The following is a 27,939-nucleotide window of genomic DNA, read 5'->3' as shown; positions in this document are numbered from 1 at the left end:
TCACTGAGGATTCTCTTGGCTGGAGCCAGTGGAAGGACCTGCTGGGCTGGAACGGTTTTTTTTTTTTTTTCCTTCCAGGCAACGTCCTCTGATGGGTGTGTCGGGCAGGAGGTGATATTTGAAGGGCTGCGGGCACGGGCTGTGGAGCCAGGGCGCCAGGCAGTGGGTGAGAGCATGGCCTCCCGCGACCCACCTCCCACCAGCTACACCCAGCCCGAAGTACCCTCGGGGATCGCGCTGTTCCTCACCATCCCCTACGCCTTCTTCTTGCCCGAGCTGGTGAGTGGGGCCGTGGGGGCCACCTGCATAAAGTGGGGGCTGGGAGATGCCGGCCTGGAGCTGGAAGCAGCTCCCTGGGGAAGGGGCTCCAAGGCCAGAGCTGCCGTGGCCTCCAGTCTCCCCCATGGGGCTCCAGGCTGGGTGTCCCCTAATCCTTCCCTGAGCACCTCTGGGCTTCTGCAGTATGGGTGGGTCACCTGCTCCCCAAATGAAACCCACCGGGGTAACTGGGCAGGCGACCTGGTGATCGGAGGTGTGGGCGAACTGCTGAAGTATCCTGGGTCCTCAGGAAGATGTTGGGAACGGACTTTTATGATGTGGTTTCTTTTCTCCAACTACTTGTTGTTTGTGCTTTTCTAAAGTTCACAACGGGGGCACTCTGTCTTTCCTTCTGAGAGCAGCTCTTGCAAGATTTTCTTAATTGTCACGTCAGCTAACCTTGAACTTGGAGTTGTGTGGCAAGTTGCTTATGATAAGATCTGCCATAGAACAGTCGTGTGAGATGCCCTGGGTGCTCTCCACGACCTGTCACTGCTTTCCTCTCCGGGTCCCTGCAGCTGAAACAGGGCCCCAATCCTTGCTGGGTCCAGAGTGTTCAACAGAATTCGAGTCCACTCCGAGCCGGCTGTCACCATGTCCTTTTCACTGACGGGGATCACAAGTCTGGTGAACAATTTAGGGCAGAGAAGTCTCTTTTGGTTTTCGAGCACCTTCTGAAATATCTAGTTGGTGGGTGGTATTTTCTTACCAACTCTGAGTTTGGCAGTGCTGGCCCCGGGCAGGGAGAAAAAGACAGAAAGTGGTTCTAACTTCCAGTTGGAACTGACGGCCCTGTCACCCTGTCATCTGCCTGGAAGGTTGGCCTGATTGAGTGATCTTTTGGCAAACTGGCTAAAGGGAGCCCATTGATGGCAACATGAAAGCTAAGCCTGGGAATTCCCTGGTGGTCCAGTGGTTAGGACTCCGCGCTTCCACTGCAGGGGGCTCGGGTTCGATCCCTGGTTGGGGAACGAAGATCCTGCAGGCCCTGTGGCACTGCCTTAAAAAAAAAAGAAAGAAAGAAAGAAAGAAAGGGAAGCCAGCCGGGGTGGGCCCCACGTTTGGGTGGCTCCAGCTGAAGCCCCACCCAAGAAGCAGGTTTCTGGAGGCCCGGCCCCTGGGGGATACAAGCCAGGGCATCCCGCCACACTGATGGCATCTCAGCGCTCCTGTGAGTGCTCTGGACCAGGTGTGCCCCTCGCCTCGGAACAGCCACAAGAATGGCCAGGCTCGGGGTCGACTCCTCCCCTTTTGATGGAGCACATGCTCTGTGTCAGTCACACCAGCCACTGGCGACAGGACCCATGCCCTCCCAGGTTCCCTGTCTGCTGGACAGAGGCCCGCAAGCACTTCCTCGCTACAGTCAGACGGTGCTTGAGGGGGCGAAGGTCCTGCGCTGTGACACCAGCAAGGAGAGGCCATGCGACCTTGTCACCTCGGAGAGGGGTCCGGGCCTGTCACTGAGGAGGCGACTTTGCAGTTGGACCTCAAAGGACAGGCTGGATTTCCAGGCTGGGGGCAGAAGAGGGAAAGGCCTGGACCCCAGGAGAGGCTGGCAGGCAGGAGGCTGGAGGGATGGGGCTTCAGGAGTCAGGAAAGTACCCGGCAGTCGTGAGAAGGGCCATCTGGTGCCCGCAGCCCCAGGACGCTGGGCTCCTGCAGCGGAATTCCCGGAGGGGAAGAAAAGTGCTTTGTTATGCTGGGCTCTGGGGCCTTGAGTATCTCAGGGGGTGGGATGATGTCACTGGTTCCATATCGTTCATTTCCTTTTCTTTTGAAATCATTTTAGATTTATAGCAACGCTAGTAACAGTAGAACAGTGTTCCCATATACTCTCTACTCAGCTTCCCTTAAGGGCCACATCTTACATAGTACAACTGTCAAAATCAGGGAATTAACATTGATACCATGCTATCCACTGTTCTAATGAACCTCGTTCAGATTGTGCTGAATTCCCCACAAATGTCCTTTTCCTGGTCCAGGATCCAGTTCAGAATTCTGCATGTCATTTGGTGGCCGTAACTCCTTCATCTACTTTGATCTGGGCCGATTCCCTCCATCTTTGTCTTGAGACTTTTGAAAATACTGATCAGTTATTTTGTACAATGTCCTTCCATTTGGCCTTGTCTGATGTTTCCTCATTACAACTTCAGTTTTAATTCGTAAGTAACCCTTGTTCATTGCTGAACACTTAGAAAATACAGAAAGAATTATAATCCATGTGTATGCATATATTCGTATTTATACACATATGAGTATATATTTAATGGGTTTATTCGGTACATGCTCTTCTGCACCTGCTTTCTCCTTAAATGAGCGTTCCTAGCAGGAAGTATAGGACCAAGTGTGCATCATATCTGGGGTGCGGATGGGAAGGTAAATGGGAGAGGACGGGAGAATGTCCAGTTGGTGGTTAATTTTTTTTTTTTTTTAAACGCGTCGCGCGGCCTGAGGTATCTTATTTCCCCAACCAGGGATCGAACCTGCACCCCCTTAAGTGGAAGCGCCGAGTCTTAACCACTGGACCACAGGGGAACTCCCTGGTGGTTGATTCTGATCCCCATGAGCAGGAGATGTGCTGGGCTGGAGAGAAGAGTGCTGGATAAGCCTAGCAGAAGCCCCTCTGTCCCCGGCCACCTGGGTATGCTGCCTGCTGCCACCCATGGGGCTGACCACAGAGCCCCAGGCCTTGGGGGGTCCCAGACTCTCAGTCTGGGGGGCCTCAGGCATCAGGGACAGGGGTATGCTTTTCTAAGGCCATGAGTCCAGAGAGTAGATTCTCAAACTGGGAGCTCAGGCCAGCAAAAAGGGGCAGAGAAAGCAAAATCTATAACTCGGATTCAGATGTGGTGGTCCATGATGGGGGCAGCCAGGGTGTACATCAGGGGTGACTGCAGGCATAGCTTCCTCCAGCCACTGTTCCCTAAGACAGAGAGGGTCTTCTTATAAAACGAGGGCCCCAAAACACAGGGAGAGCAGAGGGCTCCCCTGAGGCCTCACGCCAGCCCCCCGCTGCCAACAGCCGCCAGCTCTTTTGTATCAATGATGATGACAGACTAGGATGGCCCAGACACCAGGGGCTCTGCGTGTTCCCTACCAGCTCTGCTCCCCACAGCCTGCTGTTAACGATCTTTGCCTAAGTGGCTTTATTTTAGAGTTTTTAACATTAAAATGCACATTTTCAAACCTTTGTCATAGTTATAGATTGATAGGGAGTTGCAAAGATAGTTCCGAGAGGCCTCCCACACCCTTCCCCCAGCCTCTTCCTGTTAGTCACACCTTTTGTAATAACTCTCTCTTACAATATGACACCAGGGAGCCGACATTCTTAAGCTATGTCTCTACTTCCATGCCATTTTCTCACACGTGTAGATTTACGTAACCCCTACCACCAAGACACAGAACCGTTCCATCATCATGAAGATCTCTCCTCCTCCTTCTGTTTTATAGTCACCCCATCTTGTCTTCCTTCACTCTCTCACCCCTGGAGACTATTAATTCCATCCCTATAATTTTTTTTTCGATAAATTTATTTTTATTTTTGGCTGCGTTGGGTCTTTGCTGCTGCACGCGGGCTTTCTCTGGTTGCGGTGAGTGGGGGCTGCTCTTCGTTGAGGCGCGTGGGCTTCTCATTGTGGTGGCTTCTCTTGTTGTGGAGCATGGGCTCTAGGCGCGCCGACTTCAGTAGTTATGGCATATACATTTATTCATTCTTTTTTAGATTCTTTTCTCATATAGGTTATTGGGTGGATGTAATTTTCACGTCTCTGGGGAAATGCCAGAGTGAGTGTGATTGCTGGATTGTATAATAAAGTGTCTGCTTCACTACAGACAAACTGTTTTCCAGAGCGGCTGGGCCATTTTACATTCCCACCGGCAACGGATAAGACTTTGGAGATTTTAACATTAAAGTTTGTATTTTGTTTGGTTTACAGTTGAATTCAGATTTCTCATCTGAAAACAATGTTAATTTCAAAACGTAAGCTCCAAGCGTGAGGAGCCTTTGAATCAGTGCATTTTAAGGTGAGAACAGATGTCGTTTATTTTCTCCTTCATTCAGTGAGCAGACATTGTTTATTCCCTCCTTTCCTCAGTGAGTGTGGGAGCCTGCTGGTACCAGTGCCCCGCGGGCTGGGGACCAGGTGACTCACAGCCCCACAGCCGGGCTCTTCAGAGCAAACAGCGTGTGGGTGGCCGGCCTGGGGCAGGGATCACGTGACCATTACCTGCCTGCTGTGAGTTGGCTCATCAGCTTTTTTACAAGATGAAAGGTGGACACACAGCTGGCCCTGGTGACGACAGCTGAGGGGCAGTTCTGTAAATAAGAGTCCAAGGAAGTGTTTTAACTTTCAACCTTTTCACTAGTGAACTTATTAATCAGATACTTGACTAATGACAAAGAAACATCTAAGAAGGTTTCTAGAGAGTCAGCCAGTTCAAAGGAGAGTCAGTGTGGACACTCTGGTGTTTGATTCTTTCAGCTTTTTAATTTGCCCACACAGTGGTCAGAAGGAAATACTCTGACCACCCTAGAAGCTCATTCCAGAACCTTCCCGCTGGGGAAGCTCACCTTTACATCTTATCCAGATCCCCAGCTTCCCCTTCATTTCAGCCTGTTTCTTTTTCTACTCTGTTTATATGTAAAAGCCTGTTTGAGAGCTTACTGAGTCCCAGAACCGTCAGTCAACTGTGTGGGGCTGAGAGAGGGAATTAGGGCTCATCTTGGGCCTGGTTTAGGGCAGGTACCACCCCTTTGTTATAACACTTCTTTAGAAGTTGAGTTTTCCAAAAGGAAAAATCCTTTCTCTTGTTTCCCTCTGCTCCCTTTTCAATTCTCCATACTTCTGAGAAGCAGTAAAAGTAAACTCAATTTGCCCCAGCTTTACTTCATCTTTGTGGCGTGTCTTTCCCTTCATTCCACACCTGGTCCCCGGCCACGCCCCTGACCTTGCCCAGCCCCTGCAGGACCAGGGGCCAACAGCCTCCATGGCCAGGGCACCACTGAGACCCAACCCAACGCAGTGATGCCCAAGGAGGCCCCAGGAAAGCTGCGACAGGGCGGGAGGACAGGGCAAAGGGAAGGTAAATTAAAGTGTGGAGCTGGGAAGAGCAAGTATCCTGAGAAGAACGGGAGGCGCCGTGTGGACAGGAGTCGGATGTCAACCTCCCCAGTTGCCTGGACCCATTTTGGCTTCCTGGCCCCAGGCCCAGCCCTTACCCTGGGAGGGCCCCGCCCCTCCCCCTGTGCTGTTCAGGTTCAGTAAAATAGAGTCAGTTGGGAGGGGTAAGCCTGGCTCTGCCGCCTAATGGCTGTGAGACCCTGGGCAGGTTACTTGACCACTCTGAGCCTCAACAATGGGGCAGCAGCAGCAAAGATCTCCTAAGACCGCTCTGGGGTTTCAGTAACAACTGTTCTAGAAATGTGAGCCCATGCTATGTTATTGTTGGTGGTCGTCTGGACCTCTTACTAGAAAGCGTGGGTCTCTTGTGAGCAAATCCCAGTTGTAAACCAAGAAATATTTACTGAGATTCTACTATTGCCCTAGCCCCATGCTTTGCTTTCAGGGGGATACAAGAATAAAAAGGTAATAATAAGAGGGATATGGTAAATCCTGGACCCTGTCTTAAAGGAGTGATGCATGAGCGTTGAAGAGCATCGCAAGATAGGAAACGGTAAAAAGCAGGGGTGCACAGCCTCACCTGTCAAAGGCTCCTGCAGCTAGAGAAGTTGTCAGGACAAGCTCCCTCGGGGGGAGGGCTTGGCATTCTTAAAGAGTTTGGATTAGGGATTAGATATTTGCTTGTTCAGACTAAGACTTCCTAGGTCTGAGAAGTTAACAAATATATAAAATCAAGCTGTAAGGAAAGAAGTCAGCCCCACTTAAATCCCATGTATTCACTCAACAAATATTTATTGAGCCCCTACCCTGTGCCTACCACAGGAATATAACGAGGAAGAAGACAGACATGGCCCCGTCTCGGGGAGTTTGATGCTTAATGGGGGCAGATGGAGCCTAGCCAAGGAGACCAATAAGTGGTGTCTTTCAGTGCAGGAGGGAACGGAAAGCGCGCGGCGTTCTGCCCACAGAGGGCATTGGACATAGGGAATTGTTCCTGCAGTTGTTGAAAGGCTGAAGGAGCAGCAAGGAGATGCTGAAGCACCCGAGGGTGCTAAGTACACAAAGTGAGCACCGTGCACCCTCCAGCCTCTAGAGGAAGCCCAGCTCTGGCGGGGGTGCGGTGGGGCTGCAGTGAGGCGGTGGTTGCCCCAGGGGACGGGCACAGGGACCTTGGGGTTGGAGCCAACTGTTGCTGGCGTGACGGTGACAGGACCTGGGAAAGTCTCCTTTTCCAGTCCCCTCCAAGTCCTCCCAGTGCCAGAACTTAGCAAGAATCCAGCTTCAAAGGGAACCGGGAAACGTGGCTTGCAGGGCCCCAGCCGCATGGCGGAGCAGACCACGGCAGGACGGGCTTGAGCTGAGACCCTCAGAACTAACTAACAGCCCACATCCCCACATCTGCACACTCCCCTCTGCCTGTGTCTGGACGTCTGGTCCTATGCTTCCCCCGACCATTCAGCCAAACCATAAGCAACCTTCCCTGCGCTGGTGGCCTTTCTCAGTTCAGACAAGACAGGCCACCAAGGCTGCTACTGGAAGGTCAGCCGCCAGGAGGACTTTTCTTAACCGGCAGGTGCCCTGAAGGGAATAACCAGGGCCCCCGGGGCAGAGGGAACCAGGGAGGGGCCCAGCGCGCTGAGTCCCGCTGGGCCGAGGGAGCCCCAGATAAGAAGTCTCACTGATAAGAAGGCTCCACCTCTGCCAGTGCCCTTCCAAGGGCTCTCCACCTGGGGAACTTTCCCCGTGGGAGGCAGGACAGGCTGCTAGAGTCTCGTCCAGGCGGGCAAGTGGCGGAGTAGGGAAGCAGGCCAGAGTAGGGCAGGGTGGAGGAGCCCCACGGCCGGTTCCCTGGACTTGACCCCTCTACCCTCTCCCCAGCCAGCTTCCTTCCCTACCTGCCAGCCAGCCTGCCCCTCAGCTGTCACCACCTGGTCAGACCTTCCCCATCTCAGCCCAGCCCTGTTGTAGCAGAGTCGGCCGGTGCCCATGTTCCACAGTTGCCCCCAACCTCCAGCCTCAGGTTGGACCCAGAAGGTACCAGGTAGGCCCCAGAGCCGGGCCTCCGTGGACTCCCCACCCAGCGGGGGCCAGACATCACGGGTTTGGGGCTCCAGGGTCCTTTGACCTGTTTCAAATACGTCACCCCCCAGCCCCTTCCCTTGGAGGGATTCTCTGAGCTTTGCTTCTCTGCGCCTGCACTGCTTACTGCTTCAATTTCCACCCCCTGACACCTGGCCCCTCTCTCTGCCCACGTGATGCTGGGTGGGAGTGGGAGTGTGTGTGTTTATTTGAACACCCGTCCTCTCCGACAGCACGTTCTTGCCCAGTCCTTCCTACGTGCCGGGGGAGGAGGAAGGGGGTTGGAAAATCTTTCCAGGGAAGCCCAGCTGCTCTCCCAGGGGAGATGCTCCCAACTAGAGAATCTCTAGGGCCCAGGAGGTGCTGGAGTAGGAAATGCGTGAGGATGAAACAGATGGGTGTTTGTCCCCATGTGGTCCCGGCTCCTGGCAGAAATGCCAGTCCGTGGCTGGGCCAGTGGCTGGCCCAGAAGGCGTCAGGTACTGCCACCTGTGTGGGAATCAGGCCCAGGAAGATGAGAATGCGCTGCCAGGAGGGCAGAGTCCAGCAAGCTGCCACCTGCCTCTTGAGTGGATCAATAGCACGTGCTGCACACCTGCTTCATGCCAGGCTCCGTGCCCCACATCGGGGACGCAAAGACCACAGGTCAGAGTCCTGCATCCAGGAGCTCAGGGACTGGGGAGGAGTAGTCAGGAGAGGCTTCCTGGAGGAGGTGACAATTGGTCTGGTCCCTGCCCTCGAGGGTCTGGTCTTAGACAAGCAGGGGAAGGGCAAGCTGAGCAAGTCAACTGGAACTAGAGTGAGTGGGTCCTCGGTGCCTGGTGAAGGGCAGGAACATGGCCACGAGTCACAGGATGTCTGCGGTTCCTGAGGGAAGGAGAAGGTGGGGCCCTCCCCTGAGCCCAATTCCAGGGCTCATCTGGGGATTTCCTGGGGACATGTGAAGGGAGCCAAGGTTAATAAACATAGTGGCAGCCAAGGAGGGAGAGACCAGGGGGGAGGCCTGGGAAATGGGGACCACTGGGGGGAGCGGGATGTATTTATCCTGCTTCTTTATATCTTTTCTGTACTTTCTAACTTTTCTAAGGTGCTCAAATTTTTTTTAAAAAGGAAACGAATTTGCCCTAAAATGCTTAGGTTTTTGTTTGTTTTTTTAAGCCCTTTAGACTTTAGAGGAATAAGAAGGTTTTTTTTAATCTTAGTTTATGTTACATCGTAAACCTGGACTGCTGAGTCCATGAGAAGCGGGTCCAGTGGGGGTGGGTGTCTGAATGGGCGGGCGCGGTCCTGGGGGAGGAAGCCGATGTCGGGGGGAGGAAGCCGATGGGGGGGCGGGGGGAGGAAGGCAGAGGAGGCCTGGCCGCTGACTCACCAGCCCCTCCCAGCGGCATCCTGCCCCTCCCAGGCTCACGCCCCAGGGCAGGGGCTGATTTCCTGGCGCGCGGCCAGCCCAGCCTTGCGAGCCCTTGTGGGTACCAGGGGTGCGGATATGACTTCTTCTGCCGGGGGCGGAGCGCTGGCCCGCACCATTGTTCCTGGGGTGGACCTAATAAAACAGGGGTCCTCACGTGGAGGCCAAGGGTCCTGGGCCAGCAACTTCCTGCTCACCTTAAAGCCACAGAGAGAAAATTCTCACTCGGGGAGTCAGGACGGAGCGGCTGGTGTATGGAAGGGTCCTGGGTTGAATTATGGAGCGTAGCGCTTCCACGCAATGCCAGTGGCCTGGGTGGCCTGGGGGTCCGGGATGGCAGCCCGGGCCGGCCACGCCCCCACGGGGAAGTCGCTCCGCCTCTCAGAACCGGTTTCCTCCCGGGTCAGAGGAGGTGACCTGCCGGCCCAGAGATCCTCACAGGCTGGGGGCCCCAGATGTGGAGATGGGAGTGGCCTCGTGGGTGCTAAAGAGGACCCACGTGGGCACTGGGGGCCCTGCGCTGCCCGCAGGGAGGCCTGCAGCCAGGGGAGGACTGCCGAGGGGTGCCTGACCCCACGGAGGGGCGGGGTGCGGCCTGGAAGAGGCTGGGCCGCACCCCCCGAGCTGTGGAGGCCGCCGTGCCTTTATGCTAAGTGCCGTCACCGCAGATAGGGGACGTTCCAGGACTCCCCCGCGTGTCCGACAACCCGCCGTCCCCTCTCCCTCCCTCTCAATGGCTCACGCTTCCCACACAGGCCTCAGCACGGCCCCCCAGGACGCAGGATGGGGCTCCGGCTGCAGCAGCTGCCGGGGCTTTGAGTGTCCGCCGGCTGGCACCGTGCAGGGAGGGACTGTGGAGAGGGACAGAGGCAGGCTAGACCTGGGGTTTCCACAGCTGACCGTGATGCACTGAAGAAATGTATTTTCATGGCAACTTCGCGTGTGTGTATGTGTGCATGTGTGTGTAACTGAAACAAAAGATTCAGGAAACAGTATTTCCCTTTCTATGGACAATGCACTGTATTTTTTCTTCTAGTCTACTTAACTTTTTTTTCAAAACAAGCTACTTTTTATTGAAGTATAGTTGATTTACAACGTTGTGTTAGTCTCGGGTATACAACGAAGTGATTCAGTTATACGTGTATATATTTTTTCAGATTCTTTTCCATTGTAGGTCATTACAAGTATTGAATATAGTTTCCTGTGCTAGACAATAGGTCCTTGTTGTTTATCTGTTTTACATATAGTAGGTTGTATCTGTTAATCCCAAACTCCTAATTTATCCCTCCCCCCTTTTCCCCTTTAGTAACCATAGGTTTGCTTTCTATGTCTGTGAGTCGGCTTCTGTTTTGTAGTAAGTTCATTTGTATCATTTTTTAGATTCCACATATAAGTGATACCATATGGTATTTGTCTTTCTCTGTCTGACTTCCGTCGCTTAGTATGATAATCTCTAGGTCCATCCACGTTGCTGCTAGTCTACTTAACCTCTTAATGCTGGTGGTGACTGGATGGACCTCAACGCCCACTAACAGATCTCAGCGCGCATTTGGAAGGCCCGATGCTGGGGTCACTGCAGGGGCCTCAGGGAGACTAGCACAGGCAGAGCCTGCTGGGTGGCGGCCGAGTGTGGCCTGGGGGTCACGGGGAGCCAGTGAGGGGGTGAGGGGCGGTGTGTGCAGACTCGCATCCCGCGTCCTCAGCAGGGCTATGACAAGAGCTGTCGCTGGCTCAGACCGGCTCCAGCAGAAGGGAAGTAGACAATCTCACGTCCCGGGAAGCCCGAAGTTAGGCAGGCTCTGCCTGGGCTGGTTCTTTGGCCGTGCACTTATGGCATCCATCTTTCCTTCTCTCTCTCCTCTTTTTCATCATCACTCCAGGCCTAATACCAGACACAGCCATGGCCAGAGTAAGAGTGGAACTGTCTCATCACTGAGGCAGGAAGTAGCCCTTCCCAGGAGTCCCCAGAAGGCTTGCATCTCACTGGCCAGGGCAGTCACATATGTGTCCCAGCCAAGGGATGCGTTGAACCTAACGCATGTTGGAAAGTCACCCACTGCATCCCCTCTCTCCCCACGCCACCCACCAGTTCGCCCAGCTGGGCAATTTACTCCACAGAAAGAATTTTAAAAAGACAACTATCTCTGCAGTGTTATTTACCGTGTCATCATCTATAACAGGGAAAAGCTAGAAACATCCAACCTCCTTGCCCTGGGGCCTCATTGTGTAAATGAAGTTTTATCAACTTGATGGAATGTAACGGTGGCATTGAAAGTATAGTCAGGCCTCATTACTCATGGATTCTGCATTTGCAAATTCACTTACTAAAATGTATGTGTAACCCCCAAATCAATACTTGCAGTGTTGTCACTGTCATTTGAGGACATGTGCGGAGTGGAAAAACATTTAAGTCACAAATTTGAGACACACACGGTAAACCTGAGGTTGATAGCTGCCTTCTTACAGCTCATACTGTAAACAAGGTCCTTTCCCAGGTCTGTTTAGTGCCATGTCATGCATATTTTTGTGCTTTTGGTTGGTGATTTTGCTATTTAAAATAGCCCCAAGTCCTCTGCTGAACTTATTTCCAGTGTTCCTAAGTTTGACAAGGCAGTGATTTGCCTTAATGCAGAAAATACGTGTTAGATAAGCTTATAGTTATAGAGCTGTTGGCTGAGAGCTCAATGTTAATGGATCAACAGTATATATTAAAATAAGGTGTCTTTAAACAGAAACACACATAAAACAAAGTTATGTGTTGATCAGTTGATGAAAATATTGTGACCACAATCTCACAGGAACCTAGCTCTGTATTTTCCCAGGAGCAATGCTTCACGATTCACAACTAAATCTGCCAGTGCTGAGGGCAACTTTACAGAACTACCTTGAACGACAGGAATCGACTGTATTATTGAGCCATGTAGCAAAATAGAAAAATATGAAAAGTTGGATACAAAATGTGTGTTCACTATGATTTACAACTTTATAAAGAATATATATACACCAGCACTAGGCCTGGGAAGAAACATACTAAAAAATTCCTTTGCTGTTAACATTATTTTTACAATCAATTTAAAATATTAGGGTTGAAAAATAATAACAGATCTAATTCCTGGCATGCCGTTTAAGCCATTAAAATCGCCCTGGAGTTAAGGCATTTTGAGTGGACGGTACCAAACTCCCGAGGGACGCGTGCTCTGGCCACAGTTGCACAAACAGGGGGTGCTCTGTTCAAAGGAGCTGTGTCTCTCGGGCATTTGCACCAGAACTGCCCGATGGGGTCCAAAGTGCAGCCCCTGGATGCATCTCCTCTTATTTTTCCCGTTTAAAGGAGGTGCGTCAAACAGGTAGTTGTACGTTCATGTTCACAGTAGCACTACTCACAAGAACCAAAAGGTGGAAGCAGCCCACGTGTCCATCGATGGATGAATGGATAACAAAATAGGTACATGGTATAATGGAATATTATTCAGCCTTAAAAAGGAAGGAAATTCTGACAACAGGGATGAACCTTGAGGACGATACGCTGAGTGAAATAAGTCAGACACAAAAGAACAAATACTCCGTGATTCCACACATATGAGGTACTTAGAGGAGACACATTTATAGGGACGAAAGAAGGATGGTTGCCAGGGGCTGGGGGAGGGGGGAAGTAGTAAGTTATTGTTGAATGGGTGCAGGGTGTGAGCTTTGCCAGATGAAAAGTATTCTGGAGATGGATGGATGGTGGAGATGGTTACACAACGACATGAATGCACTTAATACCACTGAACTGTACACTTAAAAATGGTTTAAATGGTAAATTTTGTTCAGTGTATTTTACCACAGTGTCTTTTAAAGGGGAGGGGGGTAAGCAATGGCCAAAAGACCCTGGACTCACACAACGTGGGCCATGGACACCTGAATGTGAGGGACAATCATTTTCTTCATCTCGAGACACCTCAGCATCAGAGGGAGCCCTCAGGGAGTTCTGGTTCCCACCGTGGACAAGGCCAGAACTTGTCCTTCATGGAGCCCGTTCCTCCCGGGCCATCAGAATGGGTGGGAGCCCCCAGTGCACTTGGCACTGCTGACCTCCTGGGCCTCCCCGTCTTGAGTCAGGCCTTTTCCTCCCAGCCTGCAGTTTCTGAGGCTTCGTGGTACAGTCTGCGTTCACCCGAGTACCAGGAAAGGGAAGGAGGGGCCGTGAACGCTTCATGAAGATTAAGGCAAGTGGTAAGAAAAGGAATGCAGTGCTGGTGGTGAGTGGACCAGCCAGGCTGAAATACCACCCAGCTATGCAGAAAAACCTGCCACCTGTAGTATCACCTGTAGTATCGCCAGCATCTCCTCCCAGGTCTCAGCACCTGGTCTGCCCCACCTGGACCACACCTGCCAGGTGCAGCCAGGAGCCCAGGTACAGACCTGAGCCAGGTGTCTTCTGGCTCCTCCTACCCCCTTCACATGGGGTCATCCCTAGGGCAGCTCTGTCTTCAGAAGCTCTCAGGGTGTGAAGTTCGCTGCCCTGTGGCAGCCCAGCCCCTGCATGGGCCCTTCGGAGGCCCCTCAGCTCTCTGCTGCTCTGTCCAGGTGTACAGATCAAAGAAAAGGCAATTCTCCCCAAAGGAAAGGCAATTCTCTTTTTGTCTCTCCCATTCAAAATCTTTTTTTTTAATTTTTATTGGAGTATAGTTGGTTTACAATATTGTGTTAGTTTCCGGTGTACAGCAACGTGAATCAGTTATACATATACCTATATACACTCTTTTTTTTAATTTTTTTAGATTCTTTTCCCATATAGGTCATTACTGAGTATTGAGTAGAGTTCCCTGTGCTGTCCTTATTAGTTATCTATTTTATATATAATAGTGTGTATATGTCACTCCCAATCTCCCAGTTTATCCCTCTCCTCCCTTTCACCCCTGCTAACCATAAGTTTGTTTTCTACATCTGTGACTCTGTTTCTGTTTTGTAAATAAGTTCATTTGTACCATTTTTTTAGATTCCACATATAAGCGGTATCATGTGATATTTGTCTTTCTCTGACTTACTTCACTCAGTGTGACAATCTCTAGGTCCATCCACGTTGCTACAAAATCTTTTGACTTTTGAAACGAGCATCCATCATCCAGCACAGCGTCTTTCTTCTCTCTTTTTCAGTGTATATGTTGGTGATTTGGATTAGTTTAAACCTTCCCAACCCTGTCCCTGAGCCAAGAAATTTTCCTCCCAGGAGGCCGGGGCACTGACTGGTTTATGGAGTCTCATTCCAGAAACATTCTGTGCACCTACAAACAAATACACATAATACACAAGCGCACACACATACATTTTCTTCTTTTTCTATATAAATCATAGCACACTGGGCACGCTGGTCTCTGCCTTGTACAGTTCTTAGAGTTTGTTTCATTTTGGTATACAGAGTTTTCATTCTTTTTGAAGGCTGCTGAACGTTCCATTGTGCAGACATAATCGTTTTCACTAGCCCCGTCTGAATGAACATTTGGGATGTTTCTTTATCTTTCTGTAGCCAGCGAGGCTTTTTTGGGGGGAGGGGGGTTGAATTTTTAAATTTTATCTTATTTATTTTTTATACAGCAGGTTCTTATTAGTTATCTATTTTACACATATTAGTGTATACATATGCCAATCCCAATCTCCCAATTCATCCCACCACCACCACCCCCGACATCACTTTCCCCCCCTTGGTGTCCATACGTTTGTTCTCTACATCTGTGTCTCTATTTCTGCAGCAAGGCTTTAATAAACAACCTTATACATTCATCATTTTGTGCATGTGCATTATTTATAGGAAAAATTCCAAAAAGTGAAATTACTGGGTCGAACCATATGTGCATTTAATGTCTTGATCAATATTGTCAAAATAGTAGATTGGCTGACAGCACCGTTATTTAACCTGGCGATGACAATGGCAATTGACTTCAACCTGGGGGCTGCAGGTGGGCTTTGAGGGTCTGTGAGTCCCAAGATTTGTAGACAAAAATCGTGCACATACATCGGTACATTTTTCTAGGTGAACAAAACTTTCATCAACTCCGTAAAAGGGTCTGTGCCCGCTAAATGTTCTCACTCACCCCACTGATGAGTCTTCCAGCTCTGACAGAAGTGAACTTCCCATCCCTCAGGAAGGCTGGTCTTGGAGTTTCCCACTTCTGGGTCTTTCTCAGGGAAGATTCCCTCCAATCTCATTATAGCTAATAACATGGCCACAAATGGTTACTCAACACGCACCCTGTCCCAGAGAAACTCATCTAATTTTCACAGAAACCAGGAGAGAGAAGCCATCCCCACCTCCTCTGTTTGATGGACCAGGACATGGACACATGGATGAGTTAAATAACCTGCCCAATAGGCAGAGGTCGGATTCGAATCCGGGAACATTGATGCTTCCCGTCTCATGAACTGAAGTGGATGAGCCTGGAAGCAAAGAGGGGCTTTGGGGGTTCTCAGTCCTGGCTGCATCACCTGGGGATCTTTTAACAATGCAGCCTCCCTCACTAGTTCCATCAGAATCTCTGGGGCAGGATCCAGACCTTGGGGCTTCCTCAAAGTCCCCGGATGGTTCCAGGAGTAGCAAGACTCAGGGTGCTGCTCTGAGGGTTAAGACTCAGGAATCCAGGTATTTTAGAAGCTCCTTACCCTTATGCCATATTTTTGGCTTAATTCTTTTCCTTTGTTAAGCATTTTTCAAAATAATAATTATTGGCGGTATAGTGGTGACCATAGCTGCCTTCCAAAATAATAAGTATCCTCCAAAAGTGACCAAAGTAGGGCTTTTTAAAGAGTATCATTTTCAACTCATGACTTGCGACTTGGTTGATATAGTCCAATCCCATAGTAGTTATTATATTTATTTAGAGGTCAAATTGTCCCATCTTTGGCCAGCAGGAGCCTTCTGAATCCTTCTGACCTAACCCCAGAAGTCTTTGCTATCTGCCGTGATGAGGTATCATGCCCAACTTCTCACCGTAGACCTGGAATCAGCCATCGCTCCCATCTGGGTGCTGTTACCCCAGTTCTCATCCTCTAGTTCTTTAACCAGCTCTCTAAACGTGAGGGAGCTATTCTCCATGTTCTAGAGAAGAATGAGTAATTAATAAACTTCTTGTTAAGCTCTGTCCTCCCTTAAGTGATCCTTTCCAGTTTAGGTTTAGCCTTTAGAAAATGCATAGATGGGGCTTCCCTGGTGGCGCAGTGGTTGAGAGTCCGCCTGCCGATGCAGGGGACACGGGTTCGTGCCCCGGTCCGGGAAGATCCCGCATGCCGCGGAGCGGCTGGGCCCGTGAGCCATGGCCACTGAGCCTGCGCGTCCGGAGCCTGTGCTCCGCAACGGGAGAGGCCACAACAGTGAGAGGCCCGCGTACCGCAAAAACAAAAAGAAAGAAAATGCATAGATGAGTAATCTGTGTTTGTTCTTAAGGAACAGGCTTAAGAAATTGCCAGAATTGTATTTGAAATACACTTGCTCAAAATGTCTGCCTCTAATAAAATATTCTTCCGAGTTGAAGGCCAGCCCCAGACATCTAAAAATATCTCCTGCTCTTGAGAAATATAAAATGAGGATTAAAAGGAGACAGCAGTTTAGGTTGCCAAAGAAAATTTGGAAAGCTAAATATAAATTTTAAAAAAAAAGTCAAGACAAATACTCGAAATTGCCTTCCTTGTAACGAATCCAACCCAGGCTGCTTGAGACAGAAACAGGATAACAAACTCCACCGGGTTTCAGTTCACCTGGAGTTTGTCCTTGGCCCTGGTCCCTTCAACTGTTCAGAAGGTAGAGGGTGTGGAAATAAAAAGTAAATCACATTCCTCTTTGTAATGTTGATTATGGATTATGCAACCTTTACGCCAAGAAGATTCCCGTACAATTTGAGTAGATTCCCAAATGCTCAGAGGCCCTACCTTTAGGGTGTGAAATCTGGTTGTGAGGCAAGACAGCCCAGGCGCCCTACCCTGTGCCCTGCGTAGCCTCAGACCTCAGTCCCCTCCAGGGCAGCAGCACCTCACAGACCGTGGTGAGAACGAATTGGGGACATATAGACTGCGTGCATGCAGCAATGTCTGCCCAGGGTGGCCTCTGATGGCAGGAGCTGGGCGGGGACCCCTTTGCCAGCACTGACAGGCCGGCTGGGGCTGAGGCACACTCGCCCGCTCCCCCGGGCCTGGCACAGGTGAGCTGCCAGTAAGTGGCGGCAGGTGTCAAGTGGCAGCTGTCTGGTCTTAGAAAAGCCCAAGGGAGTGAGAATTGCTGTACAGAAATGAGGCCGTCTGAGCGAGTGCATTTTATAAACTGTAAAGCCCTTAGTGAATGTGAGGCGGTGGTGGGCTTATCACTGAGTCAGTTGAAAGAATGCTCTTTGATACCCTTCCCACCTACTTTGTTCCAGGCGCTGTGCTGGGAACTAGGAATACAGCGGTGAATGGCACAGACCGTTCTCTGTCCTCGGAGGTCTCAAGTGAGACTAAAATTTTACAGGTTCTGGTGCAGTCACTAACTCCCGAATGCTATTCCTGCTAATAGCCAGCATTGTTCGGGTACCGGCGGTGGGCCAGCATCTTTATGCACTTCCCATGGCTTGGTGGGGAAGGTGCTTGGCAGATACCCACAAGCCAAGCCCTGGCACCTCCCTGAAGCATCAGCGCCCCCGTCACTGGGATCAACAGGCAAGAGCCTGGGGACAGCGGCTCTCATCCTGCATCGCTCCCTCCTCAGGACAGGGCAGCCCTGGCTCACTCACTGGCAGTCCCAGGACCAGCCTAGGACTTCCAAAATTCACTTGGAGATTGTTTGTTGAGGTCTGGGGAGATGTGCTCCCAGAGCTGGTGCTTTCAGAGGGGGCCAGGCTTCCGGGGGTGTTGCCCAGCCCTACAAGAGCCTAGGAAGCTGTGACTTGTTGTCAACTCTCTGGTCTATTCTGGCTTCTCCTCCTGGTGCCTTTCTCTTCAGAAGAACCTGAGAATTCTCCATAAATTCAAACGTACTTTTCCTCTCCAGGACAATGGCAGTGGGAACCTTACTGTTTATTTGTAAGATGAGAACTCTAGTCCCAGAAAAGCAGGACCTGAAAGCTGCATATCTTTCAGCCGAGCTGGACAAAAGTAAGTGGAGTTGTTTATCCAGAAAGTCTCCAAGAGCATCATTCAGAACTGAGCTACACCCACAGTTGTGATCACAATCAAACTTCAATAAACATGGGAGGGAAAAAGTGAACAGGAATGAAAGTTAACAGAAGCCACAAACTAGAGAATCAGGCTACCAAGACAAAGACAATGGAATCATCAGATATTGAATATAAAATAAATACCAAGCAAAATTAATGAAAAGATACGCAACACCTCAACGCCCTGTACCATTATTGCACAAACTGCAGAACACCAGAGACAGCAAGAAGACTCTAAAAGCATCCATATACCTAAGACAGATTCCACAGCAGCAATGAAGCTGGAGCAAAATGGAATACTATGGAAAGATGTAGAACACCGTGGGAAAATACCTTCTAAGGAAATAATTGTCAGGGGGGAAATAAGGACAGTTTTCTGACAAACTGACTGCTGCCATCTGAACTTACCTAAAGAAACTACTAACAGTTGTATTGCAGGAAGAAAGAAAGTGATCCCAGAAGAATATCTGAGATGCAAGAATATCTTCATTTCTTAAGGCGATCTTAAACTTGACCGAAAAAGCACAGTCTATAAAAGAAAAGATTAACATATTCAATTACTTTAAAATCAAGAACTCAGTTCACCAAAAGACATCATCAAATGTGAGATATAAATTGGTGCAGCCACTATGGAAAACAATTATTCTTCAAATAATTAAAAATAGAACTACTATATGATCCAGCAATTCCACTCCTGGGTGTTTATCCAAAGAAAGCAAAAACACTAATCAAGAAGATATATGCACCTCAGTGTTCGTAGCAGTGCTATTTATAGCAGCCAAGATATGGGAGCAACCTGAGTGTCCATCAACAGATGAATGGATAAAGAAGATGTGGTATATACACACAATGGAATATTACTCAGCCATAAAAAGGAATAAAATATTGTCATTTGTGACAACATGGGTGGACCTGGAGGGTATTATCCTTAGTGAAATAAGGCAGAGAAATACAAATACTGTATGATTTCATTTATATGTGGAATCTAAAAAATAAAACAAATGAACAAGTATAACAAAACAGAAAAAAATGTGAGAGACATATGCTGGCAGAATATATCTGCCATATTTATAACAGTTAATGAGATCCACACTATTAGGAAGAATTCCTATGAATCAATTAAAAAAAAGACACACCTGTAAGAAATATGTAACCAATTAAAAAACAATAAAAAATTGCACAGAAGAAATACATGAAACATATGAAAATACAATCAATATTATTAGTAATCATAAAGATTAAAATCTAATGAGACACATAGAAAATCCCAAGGAAGCTACCAAATAACATCCTCCCCCTCAAAAACCAAACAATGCAGCAAAACCCTCCTTAAAGTAATACGTGAGTTTAGCAAGTTGCAGGATACAATATTGACAAACAAAAAGTCAATCATATTTCTATCTGCTAGCAAGGAAAAACTGGGAAATGGAAATTTTAAAAAACAGCACTATTTACAATAGCTCCCCCAAAATAAAATACTTACGCGTAACTATAAGAAAATGTGTACAGTATCTGTATGCTAAAAACTACAAAACGTTGATAAAAGAAGTCAAAGAACATCTTAATCATTGGAGAGGCATACCATGTTCATGGACTGGAAGACTCATCATAGTAAAGATTTCAAGTCTCCCCAAATTGATCTATAGATTTAACACAATCGAAATCCCATCAGATACATATTGTAGATATTGACAACCTGATTCTAAAATTTATGTGAGCGACTTCTCTGGTGGTGCAGTGGTTAAGAATCCACCTGCCAATGCAGGGGACACAGCTTCTAACCCTGGTCCAGGAAGATCCCACTTGCCGTGGAGCAACTAAGCCCGCAAGCCACAACTACTGAGCCCGCGTGCCACAACTAATGAAGCCCGCATACCTAGAGCTCATGTTCCGCAACAAGAGAAGCCACGGCAAAGAGAAGCCCGCGTACCGCAACGAAGAGTAGCCCCCACTCGCCACAACTAGAGAAAGCCCGTGAGCAGCAAAGAAGACCCAACACAGCCAAAAAGTAAAATAAAAAAATTGTTTTAAGTAAAAAAAATTTTAAATAAAATTTGTGTGGAAAGGCAATAGAACTGGGGAAGGGGGTGAGCTTTCTCCTGAGATGGACAGAAATGTGAGTCACCTGCACTGACAACTATTTTGAATGCTGTAACTTTAGAGAAAAATTTTTTTAAATCTAGTAGTGTGAATCCTCCAAACCACAAACCCAAGAGACATCCTTGGCTCCCTGTTTCCCATCACTCCGAATCTCCAGTGGTCTCATAGTCCAACAAATTCTTCTTTTTCAGAATTACTGTATTACTTAATAAAAGATATACTCCCATGTACCTTCTATGAAGTGAAAGAAATAGAACATTATCATTATCTTTGGAGGCCACTGTACACTCGTTCCCAATCCCATAACTCTCTTCCTCAGAAGGATCATTCTCAGGAGGTGCTGATGAGGGTTTTGAAGGAATTGGAGAATGGCAATGAGTTCAGATTTTGTACCTGTTAGACTTGAAAAGCTTGAGGGGGAGGGCCAGAAGTAGGGTGAGGCAAGTGGGGTGCCTAGGGTGCAAATTGTAATGAGGCACTTGCTCTCAGGGGTCATACAAGTGCAGAGAGATGTCCAGGTAGAGACATCAAGCAGGCATGCAGGGCTGAAGGCTGCAGAGAGAGACAAATGCCCTGCACTGGGTTCCTGGGATCGCCAGCCCGTGTGGTGCTTAAAAGCACAGATGTAACAAGGGGGAACCCAGGAGACTCGCCAGGACATTCTAAGGAGGGCCAGGAAGGAGAGGAGACGAACCAAGAACAAAATTCCTTGGTGTTCATGTGCCTGTAAACCCTTGTCCTCCAGGCCTCTAACTGAATGTGCTGTCTGGTGGACATTTAGTTCCTCCCTGGGCTCACCAACATGGCTGCAAGCCCAGCCCCAAAGCAAACACATGCAGAGCCCAAGGCAACAGCAAAAATTTTGGCTTTTCCGCCAAAGGGATAATAAGTGGCTAGACAGAGTTGAGAGGTGATTTAAATGGAACTGTATTGCCCAACTGGTAACTGACTCCAGGGCGTCAGATACTATACCCAGGAGGCTCCAAACCAAACGTCCACAGGGCCAGGCAGGGACTGTCGGTGGATGAAGGGAGCCAGAAGGAGAATAGTATTCCACAGTGCAAGTGAGCAACCGGGAATGTGCCACACAATGGCATAGGGATTGGGAAGGTTGGGGATGTGACCCACTGAGAACTCCAGGTCCTTTTTAAAGAGCCAGTCCCAACTGGTTTCAGGCTACTCTGGCCTGGGAAATGGGTTCACTGTGGCCAGAACTATGGATTTCTCAAGAAAATGTCTGAAATCTGAATTTTTCGTGTGAAATATCCCGTTTTAAATGTTGGCAACTTATGAAGAAATGTTTCAGAAACTCTATATGCCAACACTGTTTGGGCCAAGAAGACACATCCACAGCCCAACTTTAGCCAAGTTCTTCCATTGGAAACTTCTGTGTTAACCAGGTGTATTTCCTAACAAAATTTACTCTGACTCAGGGGCCAGCCTTCCTTCCCCATTTCCCTCTTGAATCCCACCTAACTCCACCTGAAGAGCGTTTAACCAGAGCCAGAGGAGGAGAGAGGTGACCTGCAAAGGGAAACGTGCCCCACACCAGCCAATAAAGCCCCTTCTTCTGTGGTTTTCTCTTACAGATATTTGGGTGCTGGGTCTGGATCCTGGTGGCCGCCACCCAGGTAGCAAACCCACTGCTACAAGGATGGGTGATGTACGTCTCGCTCACCTCATTCCTCATCTCCCTGATGTTCCTCTTGTCTTATGTGTTCGGATTTTACAAAAGATTCGAGTCCTGGAAAATCCTGGTAAGAACAAGTGAGAGCGACCCAGGCCCTCAGGCTCCTCCCAGGCCAACGTCCTAGGTGTGGTGAGGACGACAGGCCTTCTGGGCGGGAAGGAGAACCAGAGACCTTTCCTGGCCTGGGCCCCTAGGGCAGCGGTCCCCAACCTTTTTGGCACCAGGGACCGGTTTTATGGAAGTCAATTTTTCCACGGACCAGGGTGGGGGTGGGCGGGTGCTTCAGGCGGTGATACGAGCAATGGTTCAGGCGGTAATGGGAGAGATGGGGAGCGGTGGGGAGCAATGGGGAGCGGCGGGGAGCAATCGGGAGCGGCAGATGAATCTTTGCTCACTCCCCCCCGCCCCTCACCTCTTGCTGTGAGGCCCGGTTCCTAACAGGGGCTGGGGACCCCTGCCCTAGGGAACCCCGACTTTTTGTTTGAATGTGTTCACTATTAGGTCGGAATGAAAGCTTCCCTCTGCCAGAGTCCATCCTTCACTGTATTCCCCCCATTGCCTCCCTCATTAGGGAATATCCATGGCCTGTCTGCTCCTGCAGCAAGTGCATCTGGAAGCGTTTTCCCTCTAGATTTAATTTATGGTCAAATCATTGGAGCAGCATTGAAGGAAAGGCTATAGAAAAAGACTCACCCCAATCTCAAGACCCTACCACAATCACCTATCACAATTCATTCTTCCATATTCCCGGCAAATTTTATGCGAAATGTATAAATCGCACTGAACCAATAATCTTGGATGTAGAGTCTTTCGTTTAATGTTATGTTGTTAAATTTTTTTCATCCCATCATCTCGATAACCACTGAAATTTTTTCTATATTGAACAAGTCAAAACATATACAAAAAGTAGGGAGGGTTATTTTATGGACCTCATGTAACCATAACCCAGATTCCAGAATTTTCAAGATTTTATCACACTTGCTTCACCTAGCCTTTATTTTTTCCCCCTGAAGAATTTTAAAGCAAACCCCAAACATCATGTCATTCCATTCCAGACACGTCAGTATATCTCCAAAAAATACACAAATTTTCTTATATTATCACACTTACATAAAGTTAACAATAATTCCTCGGTATCATCAAAGACGCAGGTCACATTCAGGTTTCCCCCGTTGTAACTGAAACATCTTTTTGCAGTTAGCCTGTTTGAATCGGGGTCCTCACCACGCCCACTCGCACTTGGTAGTGATGGTTCTTTAATCTAGAATGATTAATGATTAATGATTAATCTAGAATGATTCTCCCTGACGGAGACTTGCTGAAGAAACTGGGTGGTCAGGTGTCCTGTAGAAGGTCCCACATTTTGGGTTTGTTTGCTTCTTCCTGGTGTGATTTGATTTGCTCGTCTAGTCCCTGAATTTTCTGTAAGCTGGAAGTTAGCATCTAAAGGCTAAACCGAAGATGGGTTAAACCTTTCTGGCAAGAACGCTTCATAAGTGGCTTCAAGTCACACCACACACAGTGACTGGTGGTCCCTCTGTGACAACCATACCCCATCAACTTTTTCTTAATGCTTTCTTTCATCTACTGATGAATATTCTTTAGGGGCTGCAAAATGCCGATTTACCTATTATGACATTTCTCCCAGAATTGATAACTATGACATCCTAGTGGTATTGAAAACTCTGCTGAGAGTTTAGCATAGAGGTTCAAAAATTGAAATCTAGAGTCAGATTAGCCTGACTCTGCCATGTGTCAGCTAAGCCTCAGTTTTCTCGTCTGTAAAGTGGAGATGTTAATAGTAGCAGCCTTATGAAATTAGCTGTGAAGATGAAATGACACATGTGTATATTGTTAGGACAGCACACAGCAGGTCTTCATAACACTAATGGTTAGGAGCACAGGCTTGGTGTTAACGTGGCCTGGGCTCAAATCCTGGCTCAGCTTTTATTCACTGACTTTAACCTTGAACTTCTCTTTCCTCAGAATGGCACGAACGATAAATGGTACCGACCTCATAGTTGACAAGGTTAAATGAGATAAATGGGGAAAAGGCTTAGCCTAGATCTTGGCTGGGAAGAAGCACTCAATAAATGGATGTCCATACTGGTATTATTATTGCAGTATATTAATCCACTATTGTTCACCACATAGAAATTTCATTAGAAACACTGCAAAAGAAAAAAGCAGGAGTTTCGGGAGCAAGCTAGTCTCTTTTGCCCCCTCTTCCCAGCTACGTAGTCAAAGAGGAAAGAGTTACCTGCTCGCGTGTCCGCGTGACTGTGGCCACGGCCTCTGCTCCATCTTTCCAGGACAGCCTGTACCACGGGACCACTGGCATCCTGTACATGAGTGCCGCCGTCTTACAAGTACATGCCACGATCGTGTCTGAGACCCAGGACCTGAAAAACTACTACATAAACACTGCAGCCTCGGTGAGTGCTGGACAAGAACATGACAGCTGCCACCATGGAGGGAAATGCATGAGGCTTAATTCTGTCTCCCGCAGAACAGATGTTCCTGAGCCCTCAGGCAGAAGGAGCCTTGCAGGATAGGAGGAGGGGTGTGTGTGTGTGTGTGTCTGTGTCTGTGTGTGCACGCACACACATGCGCACGCAATCAGGTGTGCCCAAGCTCGCAGGGTACCAAGCCCAAGTTCAGGTGTCATCTCTCGTCTTTGGTTTTCTTGCCCCCTTACACCCACTACGCTACCCTCAGAATATGCTTTTCCAAAACGTAAATTTTCCAAAATACACATCTCTTATTGAAAATTCCTCAGTGACTCCCATGGCTGCTGGAACGGAGCCGGCATACCTCAGCATGGCTCAAGTTCCCGTGTCCTTTTATTTCAATGACAGACGTGCACAGGGTAACATATTGGCTGATGGAATCCGAGGCAAGGTGGTCCAGGCGAGTCATGGGACGAGCAGGACCCCTGGACTTTAGGTCCACTGGGACCGGAGACTCTAGGCCAGCAGGGCCCGGCCTTTCCAGTCCCCGCGAGGCAGCCTCCTTCCTCTCTTGGTGGGATGGCGCCCTCACGTGGCAGCTGGCTCACAGCTGGGGAATTTCACCTCTGGAGCCGCCTAACCTTCCCAGGAAGGTCTAATACCCAGGCTGGGTCCCAGTCCACCCCCACCTGTCGCTGTGACCGGAAAGGTCCTGTGTCAGTCGGGGACTCCCACAGGGATCAGGCAGCAGGAGGAAGGGGTGTGGCGCAGGGTGCTGACCCCACTGTAAGAAGGATGAGGTGACCCACGAGGTGACCCACGAGGGAGGCCTCAGGGGACTTTGGCTGCCTTTCCGGCCTCTCTGCTTCCTCCCGTTCCTGGCCCGGCACCACCGCACCCCGCAGCCCGGCTGCTCGCCCTTGCTCTGCTGTTCCAGCCACATCAGTCTCCTTGCTGCCCATGGACCCGCTCTCGCCTTGGCCTCCTTCTGGGTGAGGCCGTTCCCCTCCCTGTCCCCTTCCTGCTTTGTTTTCTCCTGCGCGCTTAGCCCCACCTTCCATACCACTCTACTGGTTTATCTTGCTGATTTTCCGCTTCTGCCACTAAAATGTAAGCTCTAGGAGGACAGGAATTTCTGAATTTTGTTCAGCATTATTGCCACAGTTGCTCTTGAAGCACAACAGGTGCTTGCAAGATATTTGTTGGATGAATGAATGAATGGAACAGAGTGTGATTGGACGGGGGTTGAAGTGAGGCTGGAGTCGTCTGCTGGGCCAGGACATCTTCAGGCAGTGCAGTTGGGCGACTCTGGGGATGGCTTTGGACGTGGCGGGTTGGGGAGGGACCCCTGGAGAGGGAGGGGTGGGAGGGATCACAGGTTTGTGGCTTGGGTAGCTGGATGAGATGAGGGTCCTGGGGCCGACTGAGCTTGTGAGGAAATCCCAGGAGTTCAGTTTGGACCACAGAGAGGTCGTGGGGCCTCTGAGGCTCTGAGGGGCTGAGAGGTGGGTGCGCAGATATGATTTCTGGACCAGTGAGTGAAACTTGTCATCAGAGCACAGACAGTGGCTGAAGGTGGGTGAGGGGAGAGTGCCCAGCACCAGACAGCAAGAGAGAGAGACACACAGAGAGAGAGAAGAGGGGGACAGTGTCCAGGGCAGGGATGGAGATGGACCCACTTTATGGCCAGGTAGAGGAGCACACGTCTGCAGATGAGAGGGACGCTGCACAGTGGAACATGGGGATGGAGCGTTTCAAGGAGGATGGAGAGGCTGGCCAGTGGTTGCCGCCCTTAAGCCAGGCAGGGCTGGGGCAGGGAGGGGATGAAGCAGGGTCAGAACAAGGGCCTCCCAGCAGCTAAGGGCCTCTGTGGGCTGGGAGCGGGCATCCCTAAGGAAGTAACTCCCCGGACTCTTCCAGTTATTTGCCTTCATCACCTCCCTGCTCTACATCCTCCACGCCTTCAGCATCTATTACCACTGAAGAAGCAGGGAGCTGGGCCGGCATGGGAAATGCTCTTCTAAAGCCTGGAGTATCAGCTCCCCAAAGAGGTTTTCAACATGTGCCATCTGCGTGATAAACAGAAGCTCAACGATGACATCACTGGATCAACAGACCGTCTTTTCAGAACGAGTGATGAAATTGCATGCTGGGCAGATCTGTTCGGACATTTTAATTCATTGTGATGAATATGAAAAAGCTGGGAGGAGGGCTTTGTTGTTTTGTTTTGTTTTGTTTTGTTTTGTTTTGTTTTGCCTGGGAAAGTAACTGTCTCTTGGAATTATCTGACAATGAACCTCGCTCTTCTAGAAAACTAACATCTGTAAGCCCTCACTACTGAAAATTCCAGGTCTACCATCATCAGGCCTGTTTGGGGATGCTGCCTCAGCAACGAGATTCCCCACAGCAGGTCTATGGGAACCTTCATAATTTTCTTAAAATCGAAATGGTGCTGTCAACGCTTTCAGATCTGAAGACCCACAGACCTTGTTCCTGTCCCGTGGTCCTGTCTCTGCTTCTCAGCAGTGGTCCAAACCCACTGCCCCCTCCCACGCTGCCCGACCCCCATTCACATGCCCTCCCCTTTCCTCCCCAGCTTTGGGAGCCAAGGGAAATCTGTGTAAAATCAGCTTTGAGGGTAGATTTGTGGGGGAAATAAGCGATTGGTTCTAGAAAATTTTTACACAGCAAGACCTGGGGGAGGGGAGGAGGGGTCAGGGAGGGAAGGGTGTAACCCGCTTCTCTGTAACTGTAAGTCAGGCCGCTCTGCTCAGAGAACTGCAGGGCTGCAGGACGCCTGGGTCAGGCCTCCGGACCCCACCCCCTAAGGACTGGGAGTCACCCTGTCCCTCAGAAAAGACCATCCAGGAAGCCGGCAGGACGTTACATGCCAGGATTCTCCTCTGGGCTCCTGTCACACGTGGGACATCGATGAGGCCGGAAAGGACCCATCCCAGGGTTCCTACTGTTTCCCATGCATCCCTGAGTGGTCCAGCTGGGAGGGGCCTGGAACCACCCAGCCAACCTCCTGCAGTGAAGGGCTCCCAGGGGCCAGGACATGCAAATGCGTTTGCACTTCGGGGCCATTCTCAAAGAAAAGGCACAGAGAAGTGTGCAATCGAGGTGCTGGATTCCCAAGTAAATGTTGTTCAAAAGTAGGCGTGCCATCTGGCGTTTCTGCCCCTGTGCTGGGGTTCTAGCTGCTTGGCCTCAATCTCTAACGTTGAGTCAGGGCTCAGCCCCTTAACTGCGTGGACCCGATGCCATTTTGAAATGAAATAAATTATTATGTGCAAGGGACTTGTCTTAGCCTATTCTAGGGCTTACAGTTTTGTATTGACTCTTTTCTGCTCCTGAAGGGGAGGGGGAGGCAGGAGGGGAAGTCACCGGAGAGAAAACTCTGGCTTCATTCCCTGCTCACTTCCTAATCGCCCCCATAGCTTGAAAAGCCACCGTTCATCTCTCACGTTCTTGCCTGGTGGCTATCTGAGAGGGTCACTGTTAAGTATTTACTGAGTAACCACATCCAAGTAGAAGTCATTTGTACAGTCAAAAGCCTGGAGTTGGTCGGTTTCGTGGTGTCCGCACTGGAACGGGCCACCATGTGACA

At 49.5% G+C, this 27,939-nt stretch overlaps 2 protein-coding genes across 5 annotated transcripts in view; both read left to right on the top strand.

Annotated features, from left to right (window-relative positions):
• NPHP1 (nephrocystin 1) overlaps positions 1-171 on the top strand; it is a 73,868-nt gene extending 73,697 nt beyond the window's left edge. For 2 of the 3 annotated variants that reach the window (XR_009543989.1, XR_009543987.1), the window contains exon 21: positions 79-171. The gene's annotated coding sequence lies outside the window, so the exon portion shown is untranslated. The remainder of the gene's footprint in view (positions 1-78) is intronic. The other variant, XR_009543988.1, reaches the window with a different exon arrangement.
• On the top strand, positions 145-27,625 carry MALL (mal, T cell differentiation protein like). 2 transcript variants are annotated; one of them, XM_060168463.1, is made up of 4 exons: positions 145-279; positions 21,779-21,946; positions 24,192-24,314; positions 26,250-27,625. In XM_060168463.1, the coding sequence occupies exons 1-4, from the start codon at positions 175-177 to the stop codon at positions 26,310-26,312; spliced, it is 459 nt and encodes a 152-aa protein (XP_060024446.1). In that variant the 5' UTR covers positions 145-174; the 3' UTR covers positions 26,313-27,625. The 2 variants fall into 2 exon arrangements, with proteins under 2 accessions (XP_060024446.1, XP_060024445.1); XM_060168462.1 differs by lacking the exon at positions 145-279 and adding an exon at positions 1,461-1,877.
• The last annotated feature ends 314 nt before the right edge of the window (positions 27,626-27,939 follow it).

This window comes from Lagenorhynchus albirostris, chromosome 13, assembly GCF_949774975.1.
Source record: "Lagenorhynchus albirostris chromosome 13, mLagAlb1.1, whole genome shotgun sequence".
In the NCBI taxonomy this organism is placed as follows: domain Eukaryota; kingdom Metazoa; phylum Chordata; class Mammalia; order Artiodactyla; family Delphinidae; genus Lagenorhynchus; species Lagenorhynchus albirostris.
The sequence above is the reverse complement of the archived record's forward strand: the minus strand, read 5'-3'. Positions and strand labels throughout refer to the sequence as shown.

Excerpts from the sequence above, each read along its gene's own strand:
- MALL (XM_060168462.1), top strand. The coding sequence starts at position 1,539 with ATGGCCAGGCTCGGGGTCGACTCCTCCCCTTTTGATGGAGCACATGCT. Across the intron at positions 21,947-24,191 it reads TCGAGTCCTGGAAAATCCTG|GACAGCCTGTACCACGGGAC; the intron begins GTAAGAACAAGT and ends CCATCTTTCCAG. Across the intron at positions 24,315-26,249 it reads ACATAAACACTGCAGCCTCG|TTATTTGCCTTCATCACCTC; the intron begins GTGAGTGCTGGA and ends GGACTCTTCCAG.